This window comes from Bidens hawaiensis, unplaced genomic scaffold, assembly GCF_021521415.1.
Source record: "Bidens hawaiensis isolate Kalapana, Puna unplaced genomic scaffold, B.hawaiensis_p1.1 tig00047575_1, whole genome shotgun sequence".
Taxonomy (NCBI): domain Eukaryota; kingdom Viridiplantae; phylum Streptophyta; class Magnoliopsida; order Asterales; family Asteraceae; genus Bidens; species Bidens hawaiensis.
In genome coordinates this window covers 58,161-83,734 of record NW_027498513.1, presented here as the reverse complement: position 1 = coordinate 83,734, position 25,574 = coordinate 58,161, and the positions used below count along the sequence as shown (strand labels likewise).

Here is a 25,574-nt window from a genome sequence, read left to right as displayed (position 1 = left end):
CTTATGTGTATGAATGTGATAGAGTTAATAAAAGAAGGAAAGGATGGTTGTATGGTTACGAAAAGGGTACCGAGCCCTAATAATACTCGAGGTACGATGTATGGTTGTATGGTAACGAAGAGGGAATCGAACCCTACTAATATTCGAGAACTAGGGAACCGAACCCTACTAATATTCGAGGAAAGAGAGAAACCGAGCCCTAATAATACTCGTGGAAAGAGGGAAACCGAGCCCTAATAATACTCGTGGAAGGAGGGTACCGAGCCCTAATAATACTCGAGGAAGGAGGGTACCGAGCCCTAATAATACTCGAGGAAGGAGGGTACCGAGCCCTAATAATACTCGAGGAATGTAGGGCGTAATGCTCTTTATAACGTAAGATATGAAAGTAAGTTAATACAAAAGAAAGTATGAAAGTAAGGAAGTAAGAAAGTATGAAAGTAAGAAAGTAAGAAAGTATGAAAGTAAGAAAGTAAGGAAGTATGAAAGTATGAATGTATGAATGAAAGAATATATTGTTATGTGAATGGTATGACTATGTGATTATCTAGAACTTTTTAGTATGCACGCAGGTGAGTAGGATGAGGCAGCTCGCTTGAGGAGACACATGGCACTGAACAAGAGTCTGGCATCTGAAGACTTATGATGTTTTAATTTTAATGTTTTAATGTGAAAGACAAAGGATGTTTTGAGACAAGTTATGAAATATTGTAATGTTTTATGAAAGTTTTATATTCCGCGTAAATGTTTTAATTAACTCTGATATTTAGAACTGTGTTTATGAGTAAATCCAACACGAAAGTAGGGTTACCGGTAACGGGGCCTTACACAACTTGATCTCATAACAAAGTTTGGACCGACAAAACCGAACACTCGCTTAACGTACGTTGTTAGTCCTAAAACAATAGAACTACATACTTGGTTAAGTCTTACTTGATTTTTATCAGTTCTCTCATAACATTTAATATTTTGGAAAGTTGATTTTGGGTTTGACCAATTATCAAGGCCCGAACCAACAACCCGAACACTCGTTAAAACCCGTTTTAGTATCTATTTTATAAAGGGACTTGCATTCTTACATTTTACCCACCTTATTACTTAGCATAGGTTGAGTAAATATTAAGGCTAGATACTTTAACCCGGTTTCGAGCAAACTTATATTTTCAAAGGACTATTGTTATAATTTCATAAATAGTTACATTTTAAACCTTGAACTTTAATTGTTTACATTTCTCAACATTTATTTTATTTAAAGACTTTCTAGAAAACTTTCCTAATACAAGACTTCTTTTATTTTAGGCTTCATTCGTTAAACTCCTCGTTCCGGTTAAACTCCAAATCATCAAATCTTTCAAGTTTGTTACTTGAACGTGAGTACTTTCATACCCCTTTTTCCATCTTTCGTTTTGGGGGTGACATTTCATACTTATTCAAATTAAGTGCTTATTACTTGAGTCTTAAACCACAAACTTTATGGTATACTTTAGTTAAAGAAATGCTCGATTTGGTGTTCTATGCTTACATGCTCATGTGTTTACGTGTTTACCGCTTTTGGTTGGTTGATCAATAAAATCCTAGACTATTTGGCATCCCCTTATAGCAAGGTGTCGTTAATGTATTTTTATTAACGATAACTATAAATCCTAGACTATTTGGCATCCTCTTATAGTAAGGTGTCACTAATGTATTCTTATTAGTGACCTCACTTTTTATCCAAATTCTTGCTATTATTTATTGTTTTGTATAAAAGATTGTGGCTTTTCTTATTATATACTTATATGCTCAAAACTATGAATTGCTCACCAACCTTTGTGTTGATAAACTTTATTTTATGAAATGTTACAGGTTTGCATTTAGGTTGATTATGGAGTGTGGTGAAACATCATCAAGACCTTTAAGATATTTGGAAAATGAACAGTATATGATTTGCTATATTTTATTATATTTGTCTTATGAATATTGTTATGTGAAATTTCGATGTTGTGAAATTAAATGGGTTTGTTAAATATTGTCGCTTTAAATAGTGTCATGCGCTTATGGACAATCGTTACATCCCGGCATGTTCCGCCGCCTTTGGTCGGGTGTGACAGTGCCAGTGTCCATGTATCCAACTGGGTCTGATGGCTGACTCATAGAGAAGGTATAAAGCGCCTAGGCAATGCCGGTTGGCGTAGGGCTGTAATTGGCCATGTGGGCGTGTGCGGGCCCTGGGCCATAATGCCTTGTGATCCAGTGGGCCGTGGGGTGGATAGGTAAGGACACGGTGGGGCCGGATTCGAATGTGGGCTATAGGTGTTGTGTAGAAGAGGGGCCCACTGGGTAGAGGCCCAATTATTGGGAAAGATGATGTAAGGGTGCTGAGATTGGGCCGAATAAGTGGGATGACCCCTTGGACGATTGGACTGTGAGGACGTAGAATGGCCTCGGGCTCGGGAAGTGTCAAAGTTATTTTGGGAGGCGGTGTTGTTGGGATTGGTGGAGGACGAGCGTGTTTGGGTTTGGGTTTGGACGTGAAGGGCGTTTGCAGCTTGGTTGGCGGAGTGGAGGGCTTGGTTGGCTTTTGTAGTTCATGCATAACTGAGATCGGACCTCAAAGAATGAGGGCAAAGGTTTGATGTTTTGGAGTTTGGTGCCTACGGTTTCGTATTGTTTGGTGAGACCGACTATGGTTTGCAAAACAAGATCTTGTTTGTCAACTTGGGCATCAACATTGTTCAGTTGATCGGCCATGACCTTGATCTCCTAACAGTATTCATGCATGGATGAGAAATTTTCTAGGCGAGTGTTTGCGAATTTTTGTTTGAGGAAGAGGGCTCGAGTGGCTTTGTTGTATTGGAAAAGATTTTCAATGGCTTTCCATGCGTCATAGGCGGTGGTGCTCTCCTTAATTACAGTTTTTAGATGGCCAGTGGATATGGTGCCATAGATCCACTGGAGGACTATGGCGTAAAGACGTTCCCACGAGTCGGTAGGAGGGGCAGCTGATTGCTTCTCTTTATCGGTAGAAGAGGAAGCAGTGGTTGCGGGTCAACGAGGTTCTAGGTGGTCAGCCACAAGAAACGTCGTGCAACTGATTCGAAACAGTTCCAACGAGGTGTTGTAGTCGGCTGGTTCGTTGTCTAAGGTGATGGGGACGAAGGTTCGGATGTTGGAAACGCTGACAGCAGGATATAGTTTATGATCGGCCATGGGGATGGAAGGTAAGGACAAACAGACATGAGGCGGCGGCAGAAGGGTTTCTTGGCAGCAGGAAGGTTTCGAAAGAAGTGGAGAGATAGATATTAGGATCTAGGGTGATACCATGTAGAAAAGAATAATCTCTTCCGTTTCTCATTGACAATAATCAAATATATAATGGTACAATGGGATCTCCAATTTTTGGATATGATTTGGTACATTTATCACTAATTACAATTAACATAAAGACTAGCATAATTAGCGGCGTCTATTACCACCTTTGGCAACTTTGGGTCGATTTGGTTGTTGAAGGAAACAATAACTACTTTTGTTAATCGTCATCTAAACACTGATGCGGCCGGTCATCCTACTATTTAAATTCAAAACTGTTTGTAGAATTGCTTAATTAAAGTTTTTGACACAAAAGGTTTTTGGAACCGGTAGAGAAAATTTATCTACTCATATAACTAAATCTACTATTAATTCCAACTAGGTATGTAGGTCATAGTTGAAGTAAATATTTATTCCTACTATTAATGTCACATTTAACAAAAATTGAATCATTTAACCTTCTAATCTATATCGTAATCACATTATCACCCCATCAAAATAAATAGGAATGACGTAAATATCATCCAATGTCATATTAGTTTAGTAAAGTTTTGTTATCTTGAAGAATGGAAGAAAACACAATTACATTACACTTTCTAGATGAAGTGCTAATTCAAATGTCCTATCACTACACAATATATGTAATATAATAGGAAAAAAAGAAAGAAAAAAAACTTGTTTAATCGTTTTGAAAACCAACCACACCTAAATTGAATTATGATGGGTTTGTTATGGCCATGTCGTTATCAGCCAGCCTTAAATTGATTTATAAAAGTCTTGTAGACGAAATGCCATCCAAATTTGTTTATTTTTTATTTAAATTAGTTCATATTAGTTGGCGTTTCTAATTCATATACGTATCCAATTTAATTTTAGGGCTAAACTTGTGTAACACTTTTTATGATATTAACATAACGATAAGTTTCATGAAAAAAAAAATGATACCATTTTACAATGATAAGGATTCTTTTGTATATATTTTTTTATATTTAAATACATATTAACACTAGAATTCTTTTGTTAATGGAATTTGTGGTCTATTGATAAAGAAACCCTTTAAAACATTAAGTGGTTAGGAAATTTAAAGTTCAAGTCCTATAGATGACAAAATTTCACCGTTAAAAAAAAATAGAAGAAAACACTAAAATCCTCTATGGTTTTTGTTGCAACTATATTTTTATGAGCTAAAAAATCAAGAAATTAACTTTTAATTAGCATTTACTTTAGCACAAATTAAATAGTACTCCCAAATACCAAAATCGGACAAAATAAAAAAGAAAAATATATTATAATGAGTTTCTAATAGTTTTTTTAATGTAGAAAATCTTAGTGAATAGCAATAAATAATTGGTAATATGAAGCCTTAAAAAGAGACGTGAAAGTCATACAAAATTATTAGCATAAAAAATTTGTGATCTCTTTTTAATTTAATCCCAATCCTACCAAATTCTATAATTGTGAATGGCTAACGTGCTTCCATCAAACTCTCCTTCAACATACAATATTTATTTATATACCAAAATTCAAAGAGTCATAAAAAATATTAGCATGGCTTCAAAACCATTTTCTTTAAAGAAAAAACCTTTCGCCCTCGTCCTCCTCCTCATTTGTCTAACCCTAACACTTGTAATCCACACCACCACTTATAACCTCGGCACCGATGACGATGACGAACCACGCATAACCTCCACCAGCACCACCCTCCTTTACACTGCCACCGAACCACCAGGGTGGTATGACACTCTCCAAAACATGATCAAGAACGTCCGTTGGGATAATAAGCTAAAGATAGGGCTTGTCAACCTCCATCCTGACCAAATCCCGGCCAACGGTTTAGCTGATGTCACAACAATAAATTTCAAAGTTGTGAATGGAGACAAGAAATGGGAAGATTTCTTCCCAGAGTGGGTTGATGAGGATGGAAAGTATGGTCCGATGAAGTGCCCGGAGATCCCGATGCCTCAGTCGTATGAGAAGGTGGATGTGGTGGTGGCTCGGGTTCCTGATGGTGTTCGGGACGTGTTTAGGTTGCAAGTGAATTTGGTGGTGGCTAATGTGTTGGTGAATAGTGGGTTGGAAGAGGTGTATGTGGTGTTTATTGGGATGTCAAAGCCAATGTGGGAGATATTTAGGTGTGATGATATTATATGGGAAGACTCTGATTACAAGATTTATAAACCAGATTTGAAGAGACTCCACCAGAAGGTGAATATGCCTGTTGGCTCTTGCATGATTCCATCATCATCATCTATGCAACCCGCAGGTAATAACTAATTTTTTTTTTTATATTATTAGTCTTGATTTCCATTTAATTGCTTTACGTATAACAAGTTGGTTTTGATCCTAGTCAATTTATTGGAACTTATATACATACTGCCTGCTATAATATGTGGTTCTAAAGTTCCCATTAAATGACACTAGGTCGTATTTATATCTTTTATATAATTTTATTTTATTTCATTTATTATATATAATGATTTCTTGATTAGTTTGGTCATATCTATTATATGATAGAATATTATTTGACTTCATTAACTCTTTCTAATGGCTTTATTAGTTAATATTGTTAGTTACATATAAATAGTACATGTATGTTGTATTTATGATGTATATATCAATCAAAAAATCATAGATAACTAGTCAACTTTAAGTAATAATTAATGTTTAGTGCATTATTATACGGAAAACATGACTAAATTGAAACTTTATCATGTTATTAGTTCATCACTATCACTACCATCGTAGTGTGGATAAAATTAATTCATTTGTATAAAACATAAATTCAGGCCTATTTTTTTTTCTATGAACACAAAGAAAATTCTTGTACGGTTTCTTGTGCACTTGTAGATGAATAAATAAAAAAAATTTACTTTTCTTGGGAGTATGTATTACGTCCACTTTAATTCTTATTGAAGAAACTGCATTATTTACAACAAATCAATAATCCCAGGTTTCTAAATTGATATACTTGAGTGATATAAAATCCCCTTAAAAATCGTTATGAGAACTATTTTATGTTGTTTCGAGTGGAAATTCTTGCACTCACTTTTTAGACTTTTAAGATAAAAATAAATTATAAATTCTAATAAACTACTAATTTTGAATTTTAAAAGTCAAAACTTCATTCATTGACATGGTATAGACTACTGATATTGCTATTGCTATAGTGATTAGTAATTACGAAATTCTAGATAAAAGATAGGACTCTATATAGCCGGAAAATTAACAAACGGGAAGGTTGTCGAGTCGAGTGGTAAAAACTCAATAAAGGAAATGCAACGAGAATACGTGTATCAGGCCTAACATGGCCCGAGTGCACCAGATTTTTTCATTTCTATATCATATTACTGAAAATCAATTTAGACTCTTTTCTAAAGCCAACTTGAAAATAATACCTCTCCGGGTTAGAAATGCTTAACCCGAAGGACAAAAGGAATTACATAGCAGAGGGTTTCTAAGCCTCTCTACCTAGTTCAAATGAAACCTACAATTACGAGAAGAAACACATAAAAAGAAACCGAACAATAGAGTCAAAAATATGATCTCTATATATAATCTTCACGGGAGCCAAAAATATCCTCGTTTTGAGTTCTCCAAATGAACCAACAAGTAGTAAAGACAATCGCCTCGACCACATCTTTTTTTCCTTTTCAACCATCTAGCAAAATCTAATCAACCAAACCTTCCGGACCTTTATTGGAAGGAAATACCACATCCAACCACCTATCAATCGCGTCCCAAACCCTCCCAGATGGAGGTCAACCTCCAAAAAAATGATTCATTGTCTCCACCGAATTCGAGCAAACCAGACATAGGATAGAAGGAATATCTATACCTTTGAGGCTGAAATTTTATCCAGTAGGGATACGATTCAAAAGCAAACGCCAAACAAATTTATTTACCTTTTTAGGCACAAACTTGTTACATCACGCCGGACACAAAAGCTTCGGGGAGCTCCGTTCGATCAAGGTACAAACGAACACCTTACCCGAAAATGAATCAACGGAGTCCCAATTCCACTCCCATTTATCCTTGTCACCCGAAAGAACCGAATTGAGATCGAATTTTTTGGCCGACTTTACACCCCCCCCCCTTCCCTCAGACTGCGTCTCCATTCCCAAGTCCAGATTGAATTAACCAATCTTTCATTTAACAAGCAATCTTTTTTAATCTCCAAGTTGTACAATCTAGGAAAACGGGCCTGAAGGCTAGTATCTCCAATCCACACATCTTTCTAGAAAAAAGTATTATCGCGTTTCACCACCTTTTTTCTAACGACTGAATGAGGTAAGATATGATCATCATCGAGGTTATTAGCCAACTTAGAAATTCGAGGTCAGATACTGTTCCCGTTAATACTTTAAGAAGTACTGTCTTAGTTAACATTCGCACCATAAATAGATTTAATAAACTTCACCCATAATGAGTTAGGGCTATTTACAAATCTCCATCTCCATTTTTATAATAATGCAATATTAAAACTCTTCAAACTCCCTATGCCCAAACCTCCTTTGCTTTTTTCAGTTTGCCCGAAGATATTCTAATAGTTTATTTCTCACATCCACTAGCATAAAAAAGCGAAGGTAATAAATCCCCATGGATCCAAGCACTAAAGAGGTAAGAGTCCCCCCCCCCCCCCCCCCCAATATACAAAATGTTTGCTTTCCAATTAGACAACTTTTTTCTAAACTTGTGAACGATGTCATCCCAATTGCTGAGATTACCCATATTCGCACCCACCGGTTATCCGGTTTACAACCAACAATATCCGCAAACAAATCAACCTCTCTTTGGACCACTCCCACTCCAAAAATATTAGATTTATGTAAATTTAATTTTAGACCTGAAGCCAAATAAAAGCAGGTTAAACCCATAACAATATGTTGAAGATTCTTTGTTGACCACTCACCCATAATAATAACGTCATCAGCATAAAACAAATGTGAAATAGAAAGGTTACCTTCTCCGATCTTGGCTCCTTTGAAGAGATCCACCTGGACAATATCTTCTATCGCCACATGAAGCCCCTCCATAGCAATGATAAACAAAAAAGGAGACAACAAATCTCCCAGTCTAAGACCGCTTTAATATGAAATTCCTTCGAAGGGCTCCTATTTATCAAAACGGAAGCTCTAGTGGAAGATAAACAAGCGTAAATCCAATTCAACCACTTTTCTCTAAACCCAAGGAATGACATTTGGTATCAAATAATCCAAATTAAGCTAATAATATTCCTTGGCGAAATCCAACTTCAATAAAAGTAATTTTCAATTCAAACGTTTGACCTTATCCGCACATTCAATAAGAATTAAAGGCTCATCTAAAATTTGTCTTCATTTTATGAAAGCAGACTGTTCTTTATCGGCGATCAAATTAACAACTTTTGCGAACCTAGTAGCCAATATTTTTGCAATAATCTTATATTGCAAAATTTTTGAAGTTAATAGATCTAAAATCCTCCATGTGTATGGGACTATCAAGTTTGGAAATAAGAGAGATGAACAACGAATTACAACCGATTGGGAAATATCCGGTATGAAAAAAATCTGAAAAAAGTTTATTGATATTGTCTCTCATAAGATCCAAACCCGGAGACTTTTGAGTACCACACGACCATACCGCCTCTTTAATTTCGTTAATTGTAACTCCCGCCTCCAGCATCCTCTAATCCGTCTCTGAGAGACGTTTGAACAACCTACTTCTTGACCGAACTTTAATACCTTCCACTCACTTAAATGTATTCCGATACAACTCAAAAAAGGTTTGTTTAATATCATCCGGATTACCGATCCACTTGCCATTATTTTAATACCTTAGAACTGAGACAAGTCTTATTTTTTGGTTGATAATTCCATGAAAAAACTTTGGACTCTTTTCTGCCTCTACACTCCATTTTATTTTGACTTTTTGACCGTCGAATGATAATTTATCATGCTCACTTTTTCTAATATCTTTTAAATGCAATATTATTTCATTGAAAAGCACCTCCAATCTCGCTCCCACATCTATCATTCTATCGATATCTGCTAACTTACCCGACAAAGCCAGGTAGTATCCTTCAAGATGTTTCGTCCGTTTAACAACCCACCCTTTGATAACCGATTTTATGAAACAATTTAGACTATGTGACACTAAACGCCCTAACCACATAATTAGAGATTTAAAAATGGTTGCAACAAAAATAACGAACATTATAACCATCACTAAATGTCACATCCCCATTTACGGCATAGGTATGTGACCAATAGTTGGTGCTGTTTTTGTAAATAAATCAGAGTTACGGTTTATTAGCAGAAATTTTGGCGTTAATTAAATATTAACATTTATATATACATTCAAAACACAGGATTATAAAAATACCCAATAATTTTTACAAAAGATTCCTTGTTTAAAATCACCATTTATAAATAATATTAACAAAAGATTTATCTGAGCCACCAAATCGCCAATGGCTACTTCGTCCCCAAGCAGCTATCCTTCATTACTTGTAAAACAGTTTAAAAAAATACGTCAACAATACATATTGGTGAATAAGCAGACACAAAAATATGTATTTACTTAATTACCCATCGAGACATAACTTAGGTCTCGGCCCATCGTGGCTTAAGAATAATAAGTTAAAAACTAAAACACAATTACAAACTTAAGCTCAACTCGGAACCACTTAGCAAACACCGCAGCGTCCGAGATTACTTAGCTACCATTGGTATACACGTAATTACCCTCTCTCACATTACTTAGGTCTGACCTGTTGTAACACCCTTGGCAAACACAACATCGTCTCACTCTTAGGCAAATCCCACATCGGCCGTGGACAAGAGAGATCATTGGTTCATAAGTAAATGTCGTGCCTCTTCAATCACCAACGCGTTTTGGGCTTAGTTGGCTATGGAGCACATAAAAACTCCACGGTTAAGCGTGCTTAGGTGGAAGTAGTACTAGGATGGGTGACCTTCTTAGAAGTATCCATCTGGGCAACCAAAAACAAATCCGTGAGCTCTTCGTGGGCAGAGCGGACAATATTGGTGGTGCTAGGGGCCGGATGTTACAGGTGGTATCAGATCCACTCTTGTGTCGTTCAGGATGATGGGACACACCTCATCGAGGACGATGAGTCCAAAGGGGGGTTGTTTGTAACACCCTTGGCAAACACAACATCGTCCCACTCTTAGGCAAATCCCACATCGGCCGTGGACAAGAGAGATCCTTGGTTCATAAGTAAATGTCCTGCCTCTTCAATCACCAACGCGTTTTGGGCTTAGTTGGCTGTGGATCACATTAAAACTCCACGGTTAAGCGTGCTTAGGTGGAAGTAGTACTAGGATGGATGACCTCCTGGGAAGTTTCCATCTGGGCAACCAAAAACAAATCTGTGAGCTCTTGGTGGGAAGAGCGGACAATATTGGTGGTGCGAGGGGCCGGATGTTACACCTGTCATGGCGGAAGAATAACGAAGTGTTGCGCGGTTTGCCCACCGTCTAACCTCATATGAAAGGATCCAGACAAACGTAAATGACAGCCTAAGGGCCAGCGACTACTTTTGTTCATAATGTTTTAGAGATACTTAATCTCATGTAATCAAATTAATTGACTCGATTAAGCTAGTTATAAAAGTTTGGGGCGTATTAACCTTTTGTATTATCAGCTTCACTTCACTAATTTGCTTTATCTTTCTTGTTATCTCGGACCTATAGTACGAGTATAACTATTCGTTATTACTAGATCAATGATCTAGCTTAAAAACTTGAGTCTTATTCGCGTATTCTTTTACCTTGATTTTCTTTTCTTTTCGAACCTTTAGTTCAAATCATTTTACCTTAACATTACGTTTCTTCTTCTCAAAGAAAGTATATTTCATTTATTTAATATACTTAAATAGTACATTTATTATCAACAAAGAATTATTTATTATCAACATTTCTTATTATATTTTTCTTTTTTTATAATTTCGAGATATCGAGTATGCTCTCGACTAAGGTCTAAGATAATTTAATAATATAATATAATATTTTATTCGGGCAGAACCTCTACCTTAATTGGCTTAGTAATCATCAAGACTTTCAGGCAGCACTTCTGCACTTGCATTTTTATCGAGGTATTCTTGATTAACTCTTTTGGCACGCAAATAGAGGCGACATACGGTGGTTGTCGGGCCGTGCACGTACTTCAAGGAAGAATGTCGGTTGGCTAAAACTACGAGGAATCGTCGGTTTGGGGCACAAAATTCGAGGTTGAGATTGTCGGGTCGGAGCACGAAAACCGAGGAGGAGAGATATAATATTCTAGAGAAAGAGAGAGAGGTGAAGGTGTAAAAGAATGAGAGGGCTTGAAGCCCTGTTTATAGAGCTGATCAGACGACCAATCGCGGTACGCGATGGGTCTTAAAATGATCCATTGCCTATAGCGATGGTTCAGGCGGTAGATTTATTGAATATAATAATCCATTGCAGTACGCGAAGGGCCTTTGGTAGGCCATCGCGTATCGCAACAAGCCTTGTCGTGTCACCACTAGCTTTGCCACATGGGCTAACACGTGATGCCACGTGGGTACGCGATGATGTGTTGGGTTTGGTTGATCGCGTATCGTGACACTGCCCAAACATGGGAGTTTGTGAGGGTCAAGAAATCAGAATTTTCATTTTCGGTCCTTAAACTTGAATACTTGCCATTTCTCGGTCTCGCTTCCACTTTCCAAAAACATAAAGTCGGCTCTCAAGCGGCTTGCGTCGATGCGAGCGTGCGAAGTGCAAAGTGCGCCCTCAAAGCACCATATTGTGCCATTCGCCCGTGCACGTGCCCTCAAAGCATCACTGGTGCATGCATGGCATAAAAGAATATTTCTATGGAAACTTTTCTCCTTATAAAGAGCTTCCAAATGTTTCCTACTTTCTATGTGCGATGGACTTTATCTTCCTTATTTATACCCATGTGAAGGAGTTCCATTTTCTTCCTTCTTTCCATGTGGGATGTATTCATTTCCCCAATTTCCTTATTATGGAATTCTTCCAACTTAATATAATCTAGATATATTATTTCTTTACCATATTTATTATTAAAATATATTTTTTTGGGTCCTTCTATATTCAAAGCTAACATTTTTAACCCAAAACAAATATGGTATTTCTCGAGATGTTGCATCCTCCCCTACTTGGAATGAATCTCGTCCTCGAGATTCATTAGAATAGGTGTGGGTATTTCTTTCTTATCTCAGATTCCAATTCCCAAGTTAATTCTGGTCATCTTTGGGAATTTTATCTTATTTTGAATAACTTTAGTTTTGTCACCAGTAGTTTGGCTTAAGATTTTGATACACTTTGTCACTACCCGGGGTGCATCATGTACTTGTCAAATGAAGAGTTTCCAGATTTCCACATAGGGATAGGTTCGTAGACATTTTAATTTTAACATGAGAACGTAGGAAACAACGTCAAATACAATAACAATCTACATAAACAATGATTATAATAACAAAGAAAAAAACCTAAAAGTTACAACAAAAGAATCAAAATAAAGAACAAATAATAACAGCAAATGTCAAGAAATACTAATAATAGCAAAAAAAAAAAAAAATCTAATAATAATAAAATATAAATTAACAAATACTGATAAAGTCTCATAATCGGAAATAGCAAATACGAACAAAAAATAATAGCAAACACCTATAATAATAAACCTAATGATAACCGCAAATTTATTCTCACTGTTTTCATGTTAAAAATAAAATGTATTTGATCATCTTTCTCTCTCTCCCCCTCTCTCCATATATAGTTATAGTTATAATCATATATAAATGTGTTTTACAGTACGAAACATACAAACTGAAACTATATGACAAGATGACAATCTTAATTATGCTACCATAAAATGAACTTGAGTAATTGTTATTATAATGGGTTAAGTTTAAAGGGATTTTTTAATATGTGCTCTAAGGGCATATGTAAGAAACATTAATTATAGAAATATTCTTGTTAAAACTATAATGTTATATTAGTTACATTCATCTGTTAATAACTGCTATATTTAACATTATATTTTTCCCTTCTAAATCTTACCTCCATTGATAACTACTATATATATTTTTTTTCTAATTCCCTCTAAAATTACTATTTCATTTCCCATCACTTTTATATTCATTTATTTGTAAATAATATTTGAACATGAAAGTGACTTTTGAAATTCCTATAACGTCTCCAAGTGTTGAACCAACTCAGGATTAGCTTGCTCTAGCGATTCCATATTCGGCTTGCAAAGAAAATGACACAAGTTTGGCTGTCAAGCACAAAGTGGCTCGATGGCATAAGGTGGTTTGGGATGGTAAGATGGTTGAATGCACTTGTAAAAACTTTAAATTTGTCGGGATACTTTGCCGTCATGTTTTGAGTATTCTTCTCGATACGGGTTGCTTTGAAATCCCTTTTAGTTATTGGCTATCATGATGTAGAAGAGAATAGGCTCAATTCAATAACGTCTCTCAATTACAGCAAGAAGGAACTTTGAATATTACATAATCTTTTACAGAAAACCATGATCCTATAACTAATGCATTTGAGTTGGTTCAACACTTGGAGACGTTATAGGATTTTCAAAATTCACTTTCATATTTGAATATTCTTTATATATAAATGAATATAAAAATGGTGGGAGATAAAATAGTAATTTTAGAAAGAATTAGAAAAAATTTATTTAGTAGTCAAAGATTTAGAAGAGAAAAATATAATGTTAAATATGATAGTTATTAGGAGATGAATGTATTTAATATAAAATTATAGTTTTAACAAGAATATCTTCATAATTAATATTTCTTACATGTGCCCTAGGGCATATGTTAGAAAATCCCTAAGTTAAAATATAAAGTAAACAAAAAATGAGAAATGTGAGAAGTAATCTACTCTATTCATGTTAGATTTGAATAATTATGATTAATTTAAGAATAAAAAATGATGAAAATATATAAAATAGTACATATTGTTAGCTTTCTCTCTCCAAATTTAATGCAAATTTCAATTCCCCCATAATTTTAAAATTATAACTTTTTCATACGACAAGTTTTTTTTTAAATAACGATTATAACAAGCAGTTTTTTATCTTTAACTTTTTCATACGAAGTTTTTTTTTATCTTTTTGATAAACATAAAGACGCAATGATAAGTAGAGAGATTACAATGACATAATTTTTATAAAACAAAGTCCTACTTATATTAAAAATAAAAAAAATTATTATTATGGTGAACTTTAAAAAAAATGTCAAACGAAAAGTTATAGAAGTTTTAAAATGATAGGGCAGTTAACATGTGTCTTACATGTGACTAGAAAAATATGTGTTTTTTTATATCTTTTTTCCTTTGATCCATACTTGACACATAACAATGAAATATAACTTCTCATCCTTCTCATTTTTGTTACACTTTGGGTATGTTTGGCAAAAGTAGCTGCTAGCTGTAGCCGGTGACTTGAAGCTGGTAGCTGATAGTTGTAGCATTTTAGATATATTTAAATGTTTGGCAGAGTAGCTAGAGCTTTTAATAAAATGTATAAAATTACTAAAAATGAGCATAGCTAAAAATAATTGTAGTAAATGTATTTATTTTGTAATGTTATTTAAGTAAATTAAAATATTAAAAGTTTTTAGCTAAGCGCTACTATTAGAAGCTTTAAGCTTTTTGCCTGACCTAAAATCTTCAAGCTTCTTGAACCAAACAAGATTTTTAATTGAGTATGAGTTTTTTCTTAAAAGTTAAATTTAAAAGTTCCTAAAAGCTCTTAAAAGCTTTTTGTCAAACATACATTTTGTAAAATATCTCAACCCACAAATATAATTATCCGGCAGATAAAATGTAGCATAATCATTATATTCTATTTGATTTTTGTTAGTTTTTAAAGCAACGTATTTACTCTAGAGTAACAGTCTAATTGTCCTTTAAGTAACATTTAGTTATCTAGGAAGTATAGCATCATCCTGCCTCACCTGACCAAATTTATTTAAAAGTGACTTAATTAAAATCAATTAAATTCTTTACGAACTGTCATGTGTTGATCAGAAATTGCATTGAGTTGTCTATGGTTCAAACCAATTCGGGGTTTGTAGCATAATTTGCGACAAGTCGGCTAAATATATGCATAATACATAAGACGCTTGCTAATCCTAATTGAAGTATGCCTTCATTTAATTTCCCATGGCCTTGTTACATTGCAGGCATGAAAGTGTGTTTCACTCGAGTAGATAAGGCCCTAGGATTCTCCTAGGATTGTTGCCTAGGTGCTGTGAAAATTATAAAAAATCAAATAATAATAATAATAATACTAATAATAATCAAGTTTTATATTAGTTGTAGTCTAATTCCTTTTAACACAAAACAAGCAGTGTTTGGGATATAGGTATTAAAATTACAAATATCTACGACTAGTTTATATTAGGGCACCCGTGTTACGACGGGATGGAAAACCATTAAAAAAAGGTAATGCTGAAACGTTTCATTAACCCAATGTTTTGAAGGGAGTGTTGGACTCGCGCTTTACAGCGTGACTGTGAAACCGAACAAAAAGTAGACGTTAAAACTTTCAAACACGCACACCCATTGCGGCATGTTAATACACAAAAATTAGAGCGAAATGTAAATTAAATAAATGAATAACTAAGTCAACATAGGACCAGCGCGTTGGGACGAGGTTGTTAAACGGAGAAAAATAGACGTAAAATTGACATTGAACCATACACGCACGTCACAACGTGTAAATTCACAAAACTCGGACTGATACATTGATAATAATGTCTTGTATTATTTCACAAACTTATACTGGAATTTTTTTTACTATTAAAATTATTTATTAGAAAATGAAAAACCAAAGTTTTTTAGTCAATTAGATAATTTGAATTTTATTGACGCTGTTCTTCAGGTGGATCCACAAAGCCTCGAGAAGCATACGTAACCGTTCTTCACTCCTCGGAAACATACGTTTGCGGTGCGATAGCTTTAGCACAAAGCATCTTGCAAACCAACTCAACAAAGGACCTAATCTTGCTTGCTGATGATTCTATATCTCCAAAATCCATTCGAGGTCTCAAAGCGGCTGGATGGAAGATCAAGCTTATAGAGCGCATACGAAGCCCCCATGCGAAAAAAAATGCGTATAACGAGTACAACTACAGCAAACTTCGAATCTGGCAGCTCATCAAGTACGACAAAGTTATGTTCATAGACGCAGATCTTATAGTTTTAAATAACCTAGATAAGTTTTTCAGTTATCCTCAGCTCTCAGCCGCTGGAAACGATAGGTATATGTTTAATTCGGGTCTTGTATTAATCGAACCATCACAGTGCATGTTCAATACACTAATGGAAAACATCTTTACTTTCGGGTCATACAATGGTGGCGATCAAGGGTTTCTTAACGAAGCTTTTACATGGTGGCATCGATTTCATTCAACGGTGAACCATCTTAAGGTTTTCCATGATCCGGATAACCCTACTCGTGAAATTCCAGATAATTTATTCACTGTTCATTATCTTGGATTGAAGCCGTGGGTGTGTTATAAAGATTATGACTGTAATTGGGATATGTTGGATCGAAGACGTTATGCTAGTGATTCTGCTCATAAACAATGGTGGAAGGTTTATGAGGCGATGCCGAGTAATCTAAAGCCATTTTGTGGGTTGACCAAAAAAATGGATGCACGAATACAAAACTGGAGAGGGATGGCCAAAAGGGCAGGTTTTAAAGATGAACATTGGAAGATAAAGGTGAAAGATAGGAGACGAGCATTGCATAAGATGTTATAGCAACATTTTAATTACTTAAAGATGAATACCACATTGTCATATCTATGTTCACATTTTTCTAATTATGTTTTCATTAAGAACATTAATTATTTAAAGATGGATTCCACACAAATGTGTGCCAGTTCTATGTTCAAATTGTTGTAATTATGCTTTCATTAAGAACATTGTCTAGTGAAAACAACAACCTAATAGTTATAGAGAAAAAGAATGGAAGAATAAAAAAGAATAATTTTATATGCATTCCAAAAAGTAGCATGAATGTAAGAACTTGTTAAGGTATGATCATTAAGGATCGTCTTGCAACCTTATGTTCTTCGTCTTCTCCACCCTATACACAATAGTGTATAGATTTGTTGGGATCATAAACATTATTAGTTGATTGTCAAATAACCATTATAACAATAAGAAAATAATAAGAAACGAAGAATAAAAACAAAAAAAACATAAACAAGAACAAAACTTTATGCTTACCTTGTGATCTTGAGATGAACAAACACAAGAAAAATATAAATCCACTAGAAGAATTATTATTAGAGAGAGAATAAGAAGAATGAGCAAAATAAAAGAATTAAAATTGGGCGGTATTTATAGTTGTGATTAGAAAGAGGTTAGGTAGGAAAGTCTTGAAGAGAAAGTTGTGTTTGAAATATGTTAGAAATATGTTTTTTTAAATAAAAGATGTCAAATAAAATATTTCGGATAAGAATAAATTTAATATTAGACATACCCGGTTCAACATATCAAATTAACTATTATTCAAGTAAACAATGAAATGAACATAGATTCAAGTATTTGCACGTATGAAAATAATGTTAATAACTTGAAATGGATTATTTATGATTCAATAATAATAATAATAATAATAATAATAATAATAATAATAATAATAGTAGTAGTAGTAATGTAAGGCCCCGAGCCCGGGTGCCCTATTTGGCCGTTGGATTTATTTATAAACACAGTTCTAAATATCAGAGTGAATAAAAACATTTGCGGAATAATAAAACCCTAACCATTCAATAGCACAAAACATTCAAAACTCTTTCAAACAACCATTAGAACTTGTTTAAAATTCGAAACGTAAATTAAAAAAGATAAAAGTCGTCCTTCTTCCGATGCCAACCTTTATTCTTCAGTACCATGTGTGCCCCTCAAGCTAGCTGTCTCATTCTATTTGCATGTGTGCATACTAAAAGTCAACTACGCTAAGTGATTTCTAGTTAATCGGGAAACATACACTATGTTCACATACTAACATGTACGTATCCAAAGACATCTATTACATACTTAACAAGTTTACCTTTCTTTCATACATACATACGTACTTTCATACTTTCATACTTTCTTGTTTTAACTTACTATATACATACATGTAACAACTCGGGTTTTCCAAATTGATATTACCCGACCCATTTTTATTTTTATGTATTCGGGAAACTTTATCAATAAAAACATCGCGTTATTCGAGTTATTTATTATTATTTTAATATTATTGTAAAATACTTGGTTAATTATTAAAACAACTTTAAACTATGTATAATTTTAACCACTATCCTTACTTTAACCTCCTTTGGTATCCATGTCCATAGTTCAGGACCAGATAGCAAAACTAATATTATATAACCCTTAAACCACTTCCTAACCCGTTTACCCGTATCCTTTTTACCAAAACCGGACCCGTTTCGTTGCTTGAAGCATAATTTTTGTATTAAATTTGGATTTGATCGGTGGACATTGTTATTCTTTCCATTTGCGGCCTCAAAGACTAAATTATTTAGGAAACAAGATCAAATACGACGTGTATTGATATATTCTAAGAACCGCCTTTTAACCCGTTTATTAATATACGCTTAAACAACAGTAATAATTCAATTAAAATGACCCCTTTGGTTAATTAGGTGTTCGTGACGTGCAAGATCTCGATCTGAACCTTGTTTAGCCGTCGGCCTGTTTAAGCAATCAACCATCTATACCTCATCGTTAAAGATAATATGATACATCATTGTTTTCGTCGTCCTTCGTATTATGATAACCCTATGATCAATTGATCGATTAACAATCAGCTTAACGAATTGATTGTTGCTAGGGTTTATGTTCATTCATGTCTGGTTTCCTGTCTGGTCATATATCATCATATATGAGTTTGCCAACTGATTATCCTACCTCAGTTGGTTTGGCTTGCGCGCCCTTGTTCAGCCGGTCACTGGCGCGAGTTCGAGGCCTTTTTTTAGTGAATTTTTATTTTTTTAAACAATTATAATAAACTATTTAATAATTTAAATTATATTAAAGTCATAAATAATTTATACTGGTAAAACCGACACAGTTATTAGCCTTTTTCTGAATCTCGGTATATATGTATGTATGTATGGATATATGTTAGTTTGCTAAAATAGTAGAGGTTTTAGTATTTAAAAATAGTTTGAATTGGATGTATATATATATAGTTAATATAATATTGTTAAATAATATTTTAAGGTATGTTACAAATATTTTATAAAAAGATTATAATTTATATGAATATTATTATTCATTATTTATTTTCTAATATTTACAATGCATATTTAAAGAAAATATCTTTGCATAAACTATAAGTTTTATAAATATTTAATTAAGTATTTCTATGTATTTTATATAATTAAAATCATATTAGTTATGATAAAACTTTAATAAATAAAAATGATATTTAAAATAATAACGTTAATTATAAAATTAAAGCAATAAATGTCTCCGTCAAGAACACCCGACAAATCTTAATGCATCTATTGATTTATTGTATTCTTCGGCTATCTTTATTACATAGGATTCGTTCTTTGATACATCTCGAGCATGACGTCACTCTACCGTTGTGCCGTATTTAGTCCCGTTTGCCCATCTGCTAAGGTGAGTACCACATTCCCCTATTTTACTTCTTTTTCCACGTTTTGGGGACATATGCGTAAATTATATTTCTCATATATACTTATACTCAAAACTGCAATTATTGTCTTATGTGTTAACAACTTATACCCTACTTGTTTATGTGCTTATTTTCTTTATATGCTTCCGCATTCGGAGAGGTCCAACATAATCGTAGAATAGTATGATCATACGCCAGTCGTTATAGCCTTTGTGTTTCTCGACATCTCAGTTATACTTACTTATTTGGTTAATTTGTTATTCTCATGACTTGTTGCAATTACTATTTTTATATATACTATATGTACATTAAACTGGTGTGCTGCTCACTCAACCTTGTGTTGACAAAACTACTTTATTTTCAACGCATATGAAGGTCATAGTTTGATGTGAACTAATTGAAGTACAAGATCACTTAAGAATTTATGCTAGAAGAAAATTAACGAGAAAATATTATTTATGAATTTGATTGTTGATGCACTTTTGTTTGTTTGGATATTGTATGAGTATTTGTTTTATTTGGAATTTACTTAATAGATATTGAAACTTATAATATTGCATGATAGTTACCTTGAGAGCTGTGACAATCAGTTCACGCCCCGGCATTTCCACCGTAGGTTGGGGTGTGACAGATTGATATCAGATCCGAAGGTTTAAGATATATCGTTAATGGTGCCTTAGTAACATGCTTAGGAGCCCAATACGTGCTTATCTGTTTTCCTTTTGTGTTCAAAATTAATTGTTTACAACTTTCTTAGATAATTATTTAATGATTATTTATTATTGTATTGTTATTCACACACACACACAAACTCCGAGGCTATGCCTTAACATTCAAAGAAAACTTTTCAAAAATTAGATTGCTTTTATTTTCGGGAAATTCCTTAGGAATTCCCACATGTTGTTTTCGCTCGTACACCTTAGGGCTAGGTTATGTGGCATGTCCCTATGATAAATGAAAGGGGAAGAGAAACTGTGAGTCAGGCCTTGGTAAAACAGTTCCATGAACCAAAGGTAAGACGCTATTCCTTACCTGGGGGATAACCTGACCACAGTACTCGACCCTATGGACCCGGGCGAGACCCAAAAATGTCATATGACCGACACCCTAAGCTGTCAACCGTGACCACATTAGTGGTTGCATCCCTATAATATTTTTAAACCGAATTCATGGTGGTTCGTGGCTAAACTCGGTTTTCCCGATTAATGTGATCCGTTATTTTAATGGTTAGTTGGGTGAAAAATCCATGGAACCTATGGGCACTCCTACTATCCATTTCTTAACTTGTTGTCGTATTTTTGTTGGAGTGATCAACATTGTGATACACAAGATACTCCGACTACCCAAATTTTATTTTGATAGTTCGTAATTTAGTTTGGTCGGTTAAAATGCCATGTAATGCTCATTGGGTCGACAAACTTCATTGCATTGTTAATTCGTTAATTAGTTGGGGCAATCAAATTGCTATGTAACTCTCATTGGCTGTCCAACTCAGACATTTTTGCTGGGCCATTCAAATTTCCATGGAAAGCTCATGGGAGGCCAACTTCCACAATTTATATTTCGTTAACTTAATAAAAATCTAATTTTTAAACTAACTTAACTTCTCTTGTAGTCATCACACATTAATCATATTGACTACATCATCTAATAATTATTTACGCAATGTACCCCCTCATCTTATAATCTTTTACATTTAATCCTTATGACGCAAATCCCCTTACTTCTTAACGCAACATTATTATAAGTTATCTTCATAGTTAAACATTTTACTATTCTTATGATTTCCTCAATTTATCCTTTGATGTGCTAAAAGTAGTCAAATAATTTGTTAACTAAAATTACGCTAAACTAGACACTAAGTAATACTCTAGACTCTTAAACTACTAACCGGCAAGTGTACCGATCGACTCTATTATATCAAAGTAAGTCTGGATATCGAACCCACGAGACTCTTTAAATTACGAAACTAGCAAATAAGACTTAACTACAAGACACGACTATTTAATAATAATATTTGAGGTGGAAGTTTTTAAACTAATTAATTAAACCTTAAATATATAATTAACTATTAATTAAAAATTAATAATGATTAGCTAATGATTACTTAACTAAACCTAATTAATAAACTAATACTTAACTAATTAAAACAAACCCTAATTTATTAAATAATAATAAAACTAATCATTACTTTAAAACTAATTAATTTAATATAATACTTAATCCTAATTGATTAAACAAATAAACTATTAAGAACATATAAAATTAATTCAGATAATAAAAACAACTACAGAGGCTAGATCCCCAAAGTTACGGTTATTTATTAAATGAGAAATTTAAGTTATGAAACTGGGATCGTAAATAGACCCTTAACAGAAAACCCGAATAGGATTCTTGAACTTCAAAAAGACGCCTATGGATTTCTAAAAAGTTTTAAGACTCACCAGTTTTATGAATTAAACTTCCTTACGGTTATTTAATAATTTATGTCTAAGTATCTTTATGACGAAATCCTACCTTAAAGCGCGGAAATCAAAGATAGTTAAGTAGACTCTATTGACTTAATAGACTAAGCTAACAATCAAACCTATACGGACTCCTTACGAGGAACTAAATCTAGCAATCCTGACCAACAAAGATCTATCAATAACCTATCACCTTACAGCTTTCTAGGATAGTAGCTCACTTTTATCTATTTAATTAGTTTTATTGTTTCTATGATCTTAATAGATATCAATCATAAACTAGTCAAGAACACACAGTAAATGACCTAACAAAACCCTATCCAATGAAACAATCAACAAGGGAAATGTGAAACAATAAATCCAAGTAAATAGAACCAAGCAATCATACGCATCGAGTAATTCAAACTCAAAACTTTACTTAAAACATAAAATCCATAACGAAAAGAAATCCCAATCAAAATCAAACCGAACAAAGGTTCATCACGACCTAGGTAGTTTATGAAGTTTAGCCTAACATTGTATAGTCTAAATCAAACAAAACAAATAAAACTTAAAACATGGTGAAAATATAAAGAACGGGAAATCAGAGATGATAAAACCCGTAATCTTCAATCGCAAACGTCTAACTCTTCACCGATTGTTCTCGTGCCTTCAAAACCTCCACGAAACTCGAATGATATCTCTCAAAAACTCCAAATTCGTTTGGGGGGCAGCAGTTTATGTTTAGATTAAAGTTAGGGATGTTTATATACTGAAAATAGGGCCCAACTTAACAAAAAATGTCCAAAAAATAACATAAGGATGCTCAGAGGGTATTCAGGCCGCGCTGCACGACCTGTAAGAATGGAGTGGGCGGTCAGACCGGCCTGGTCTGCCCGGTTCTCTGTCTGATTCCTTCCTGACGCGTTCCGGATCTCCGTTTTTGCCCTTTTTAACTCGTTCCGCCCTTTTCGATCACCATCAACTTCCATTGTCTACAAAAGATAAAAGTGTTAGTAGTATACAAATCTAGACTAAAAACGAACAAAAACTATTAAAATATTAAATAAATTATACACGCGAAACATAAATATTTAGCCTTATATCAAATATCCCCACACTTATTCTTTTTTCGTCTCTGAAAAAGTTTGATGCAGTTGGATCAGATCGGAAAATACAGTCTTAAAAACATATAGGTTAAATTAAAGCTCAAATAAACGCAAAAACCGCGATCACCGATATTGTTGCCGACTTAAACCCAAGCCTTAATCTTTACCGGGACAAATAAGATCTGACAATTATATTACTCAGTGGTTTACACAATTAACACCTGCTTATTTTCAGCTTTTACCGGACCGAACCAGACCACCCCAACTTAACTTAAACCTCAAAATTAGCAGATTTAAAACTTTTGTTGCTCTATTTTTTTCATCAATAGTTAAGTTCAATCAAGGGTATTGTTTATCCACCTAAGCTTAAGAATCAAAGTCTACCAAGCAGCCATTAGATACGATTAAGGTATAATTAATTAACAGCTAGTGTTCCCCACAACATCACATACCCCCATTATCAAGCAATACACCGAACCATCAACATAGGTGAGTATGCAAAATTTCATATATAGGGCTTACATGTAGCGTGTCCCTTGCGGTCCGTTTCTTAATGGTAACGAGACGCGAGCAAGGGGACCCCACATGGCTAACAGCGTGGATGATCAAGTCAGTTGTGTATTTGTACTTTTTGTACTTTGTGATCATGTTCATCTGGCTCCATGTGAAACTAGTGAATTTGATCATGAAGAATAGCCGCTCTAGCAGGTGGGAAATATATCTTGATAAAAGCATAACGTAGTGCTTCCCACGTAGTGAACGTGCCATGTGGTTGAGTGTCAAGCCAAAAAGCTACTATACCTTCAAGTGAAAACGGAAACAGATGTATGAAAATAACATCTTCAGTAGCACATTGTAAATTAAAAGTTTTCAAAACGCGGTAGAGCCGGTTATGTGTGCGGGTGCATCTTCGTCATCACGCCCATGAAACTTATTAGTTTGAACGATATTGTTCATGACGTATGACAGAATCTGCCACGAGTTGAGATTGTCGATCTCGGGAATGACGATGCATGACAGGTTTCCGGTTAAGCCATCAAAGGGTTGAGCAAAAATTGTTCTATCGTCGGCCATTTGAACTTCTGTTTGGCTTTTCGGACTTTCTAGTGGTGAACTGTCTGGTGACGACTCTGGTGTAGATGCAGCTTCTGACGGTTGTTTCTCTACTGATGAGCTAGCCTCGGTTTTCAATGAAGAAAAATCCAGATTCTCCAGCGGTGGTCCTTGCGAACGAAGATGTGGCATATACAAGAAAAACGCAACAAACCAGGTAAGTAGACTAAAAATAAAAAATAGAACAGAAATAAACTAAAATTTAACTAGACTCCTACGACTCAAACGAAAATAAAACAAATAGCACGTATGTAGCAAATAAGTCCAATTAAAGCTAATAACGCAATCGCTAAGAGTCCCCGGCAACGACGCCAAAAACTTGATGTGCTAAAAGTAGTCAAATAATTATTAACTAAAATTACGCTAAACTAGACACTAAGTAATACTCTAGACTCTTAAACTACTAACCGGCAACTGTACCGGTCGACTCTAGTACAGCTAAGTAAGTCCGGATATCGAACCCACGAGACACTTTAAAATACGAAACTATCAAACAAGACTCAACTACAAGACACGACTATTTAATAATAATGTTTGAGGAGGGGGGGGAGGGTTTAAATTAAATACTAATAAAATATAAACTAAGCCCTAATTTAATTAAATCATAATAAAACCTAATCATTACTTTAAAACTAATTAATTTAATATAATAAAATTAACCCTAATTGAATAAAATATTAAGAAACTATTAAAAACACTTAGATTAATTCAAATGATAAAGATAACTACCAAGGCTAGAATCCCCAATGTTGCGGCAATCAAATAACTGGCAAACTTAAGTTATGGAACTAGGATTGTAAAATAGACCCTTGACAGAAAACCCGAACAGGACTCTTAACCTTCAAGAAGACGCCTATGGATTTCTGACAAGTTTTAAGACTCACCAGTTTTATAAATCAAACTTCCTTACGGTAATTTAATAATTTATGTTTAAGTATATTTATGA

General features: G+C 34.3%; 1 protein-coding gene across 1 annotated transcript; it reads left to right on the top strand.

Moving 5' to 3' along the window:
* The first annotated feature begins 4,511 nt into the window (after window positions 1-4,511).
* LOC143597106 (putative UDP-glucuronate:xylan alpha-glucuronosyltransferase 5) lies at window positions 4,512-17,093 on the top strand. The gene is made up of 2 exons (XM_077075700.1): window positions 4,512-5,551; window positions 16,183-17,093. The coding sequence occupies exons 1-2, from the start codon at window positions 4,750-4,752 to the stop codon at window positions 17,064-17,066; spliced, it is 1,686 nt and encodes a 561-aa protein (XP_076931815.1). The 5' UTR covers window positions 4,512-4,749; the 3' UTR covers window positions 17,067-17,093.
* Window positions 17,094-25,574: the final 8,481 nt, after the last annotated feature.

Excerpts from the sequence above, each read along its gene's own strand:
- LOC143597106 (XM_077075700.1), top strand. The coding sequence starts at position 4,750 with ATGGCTAACGTGCTTCCATCAAACTCTCCTTCAACATACAATATTTAT. Across the intron at positions 5,552-16,182 it reads ATCATCTATGCAACCCGCAG|GTGGATCCACAAAGCCTCGA; the intron begins GTAATAACTAAT and ends GCTGTTCTTCAG.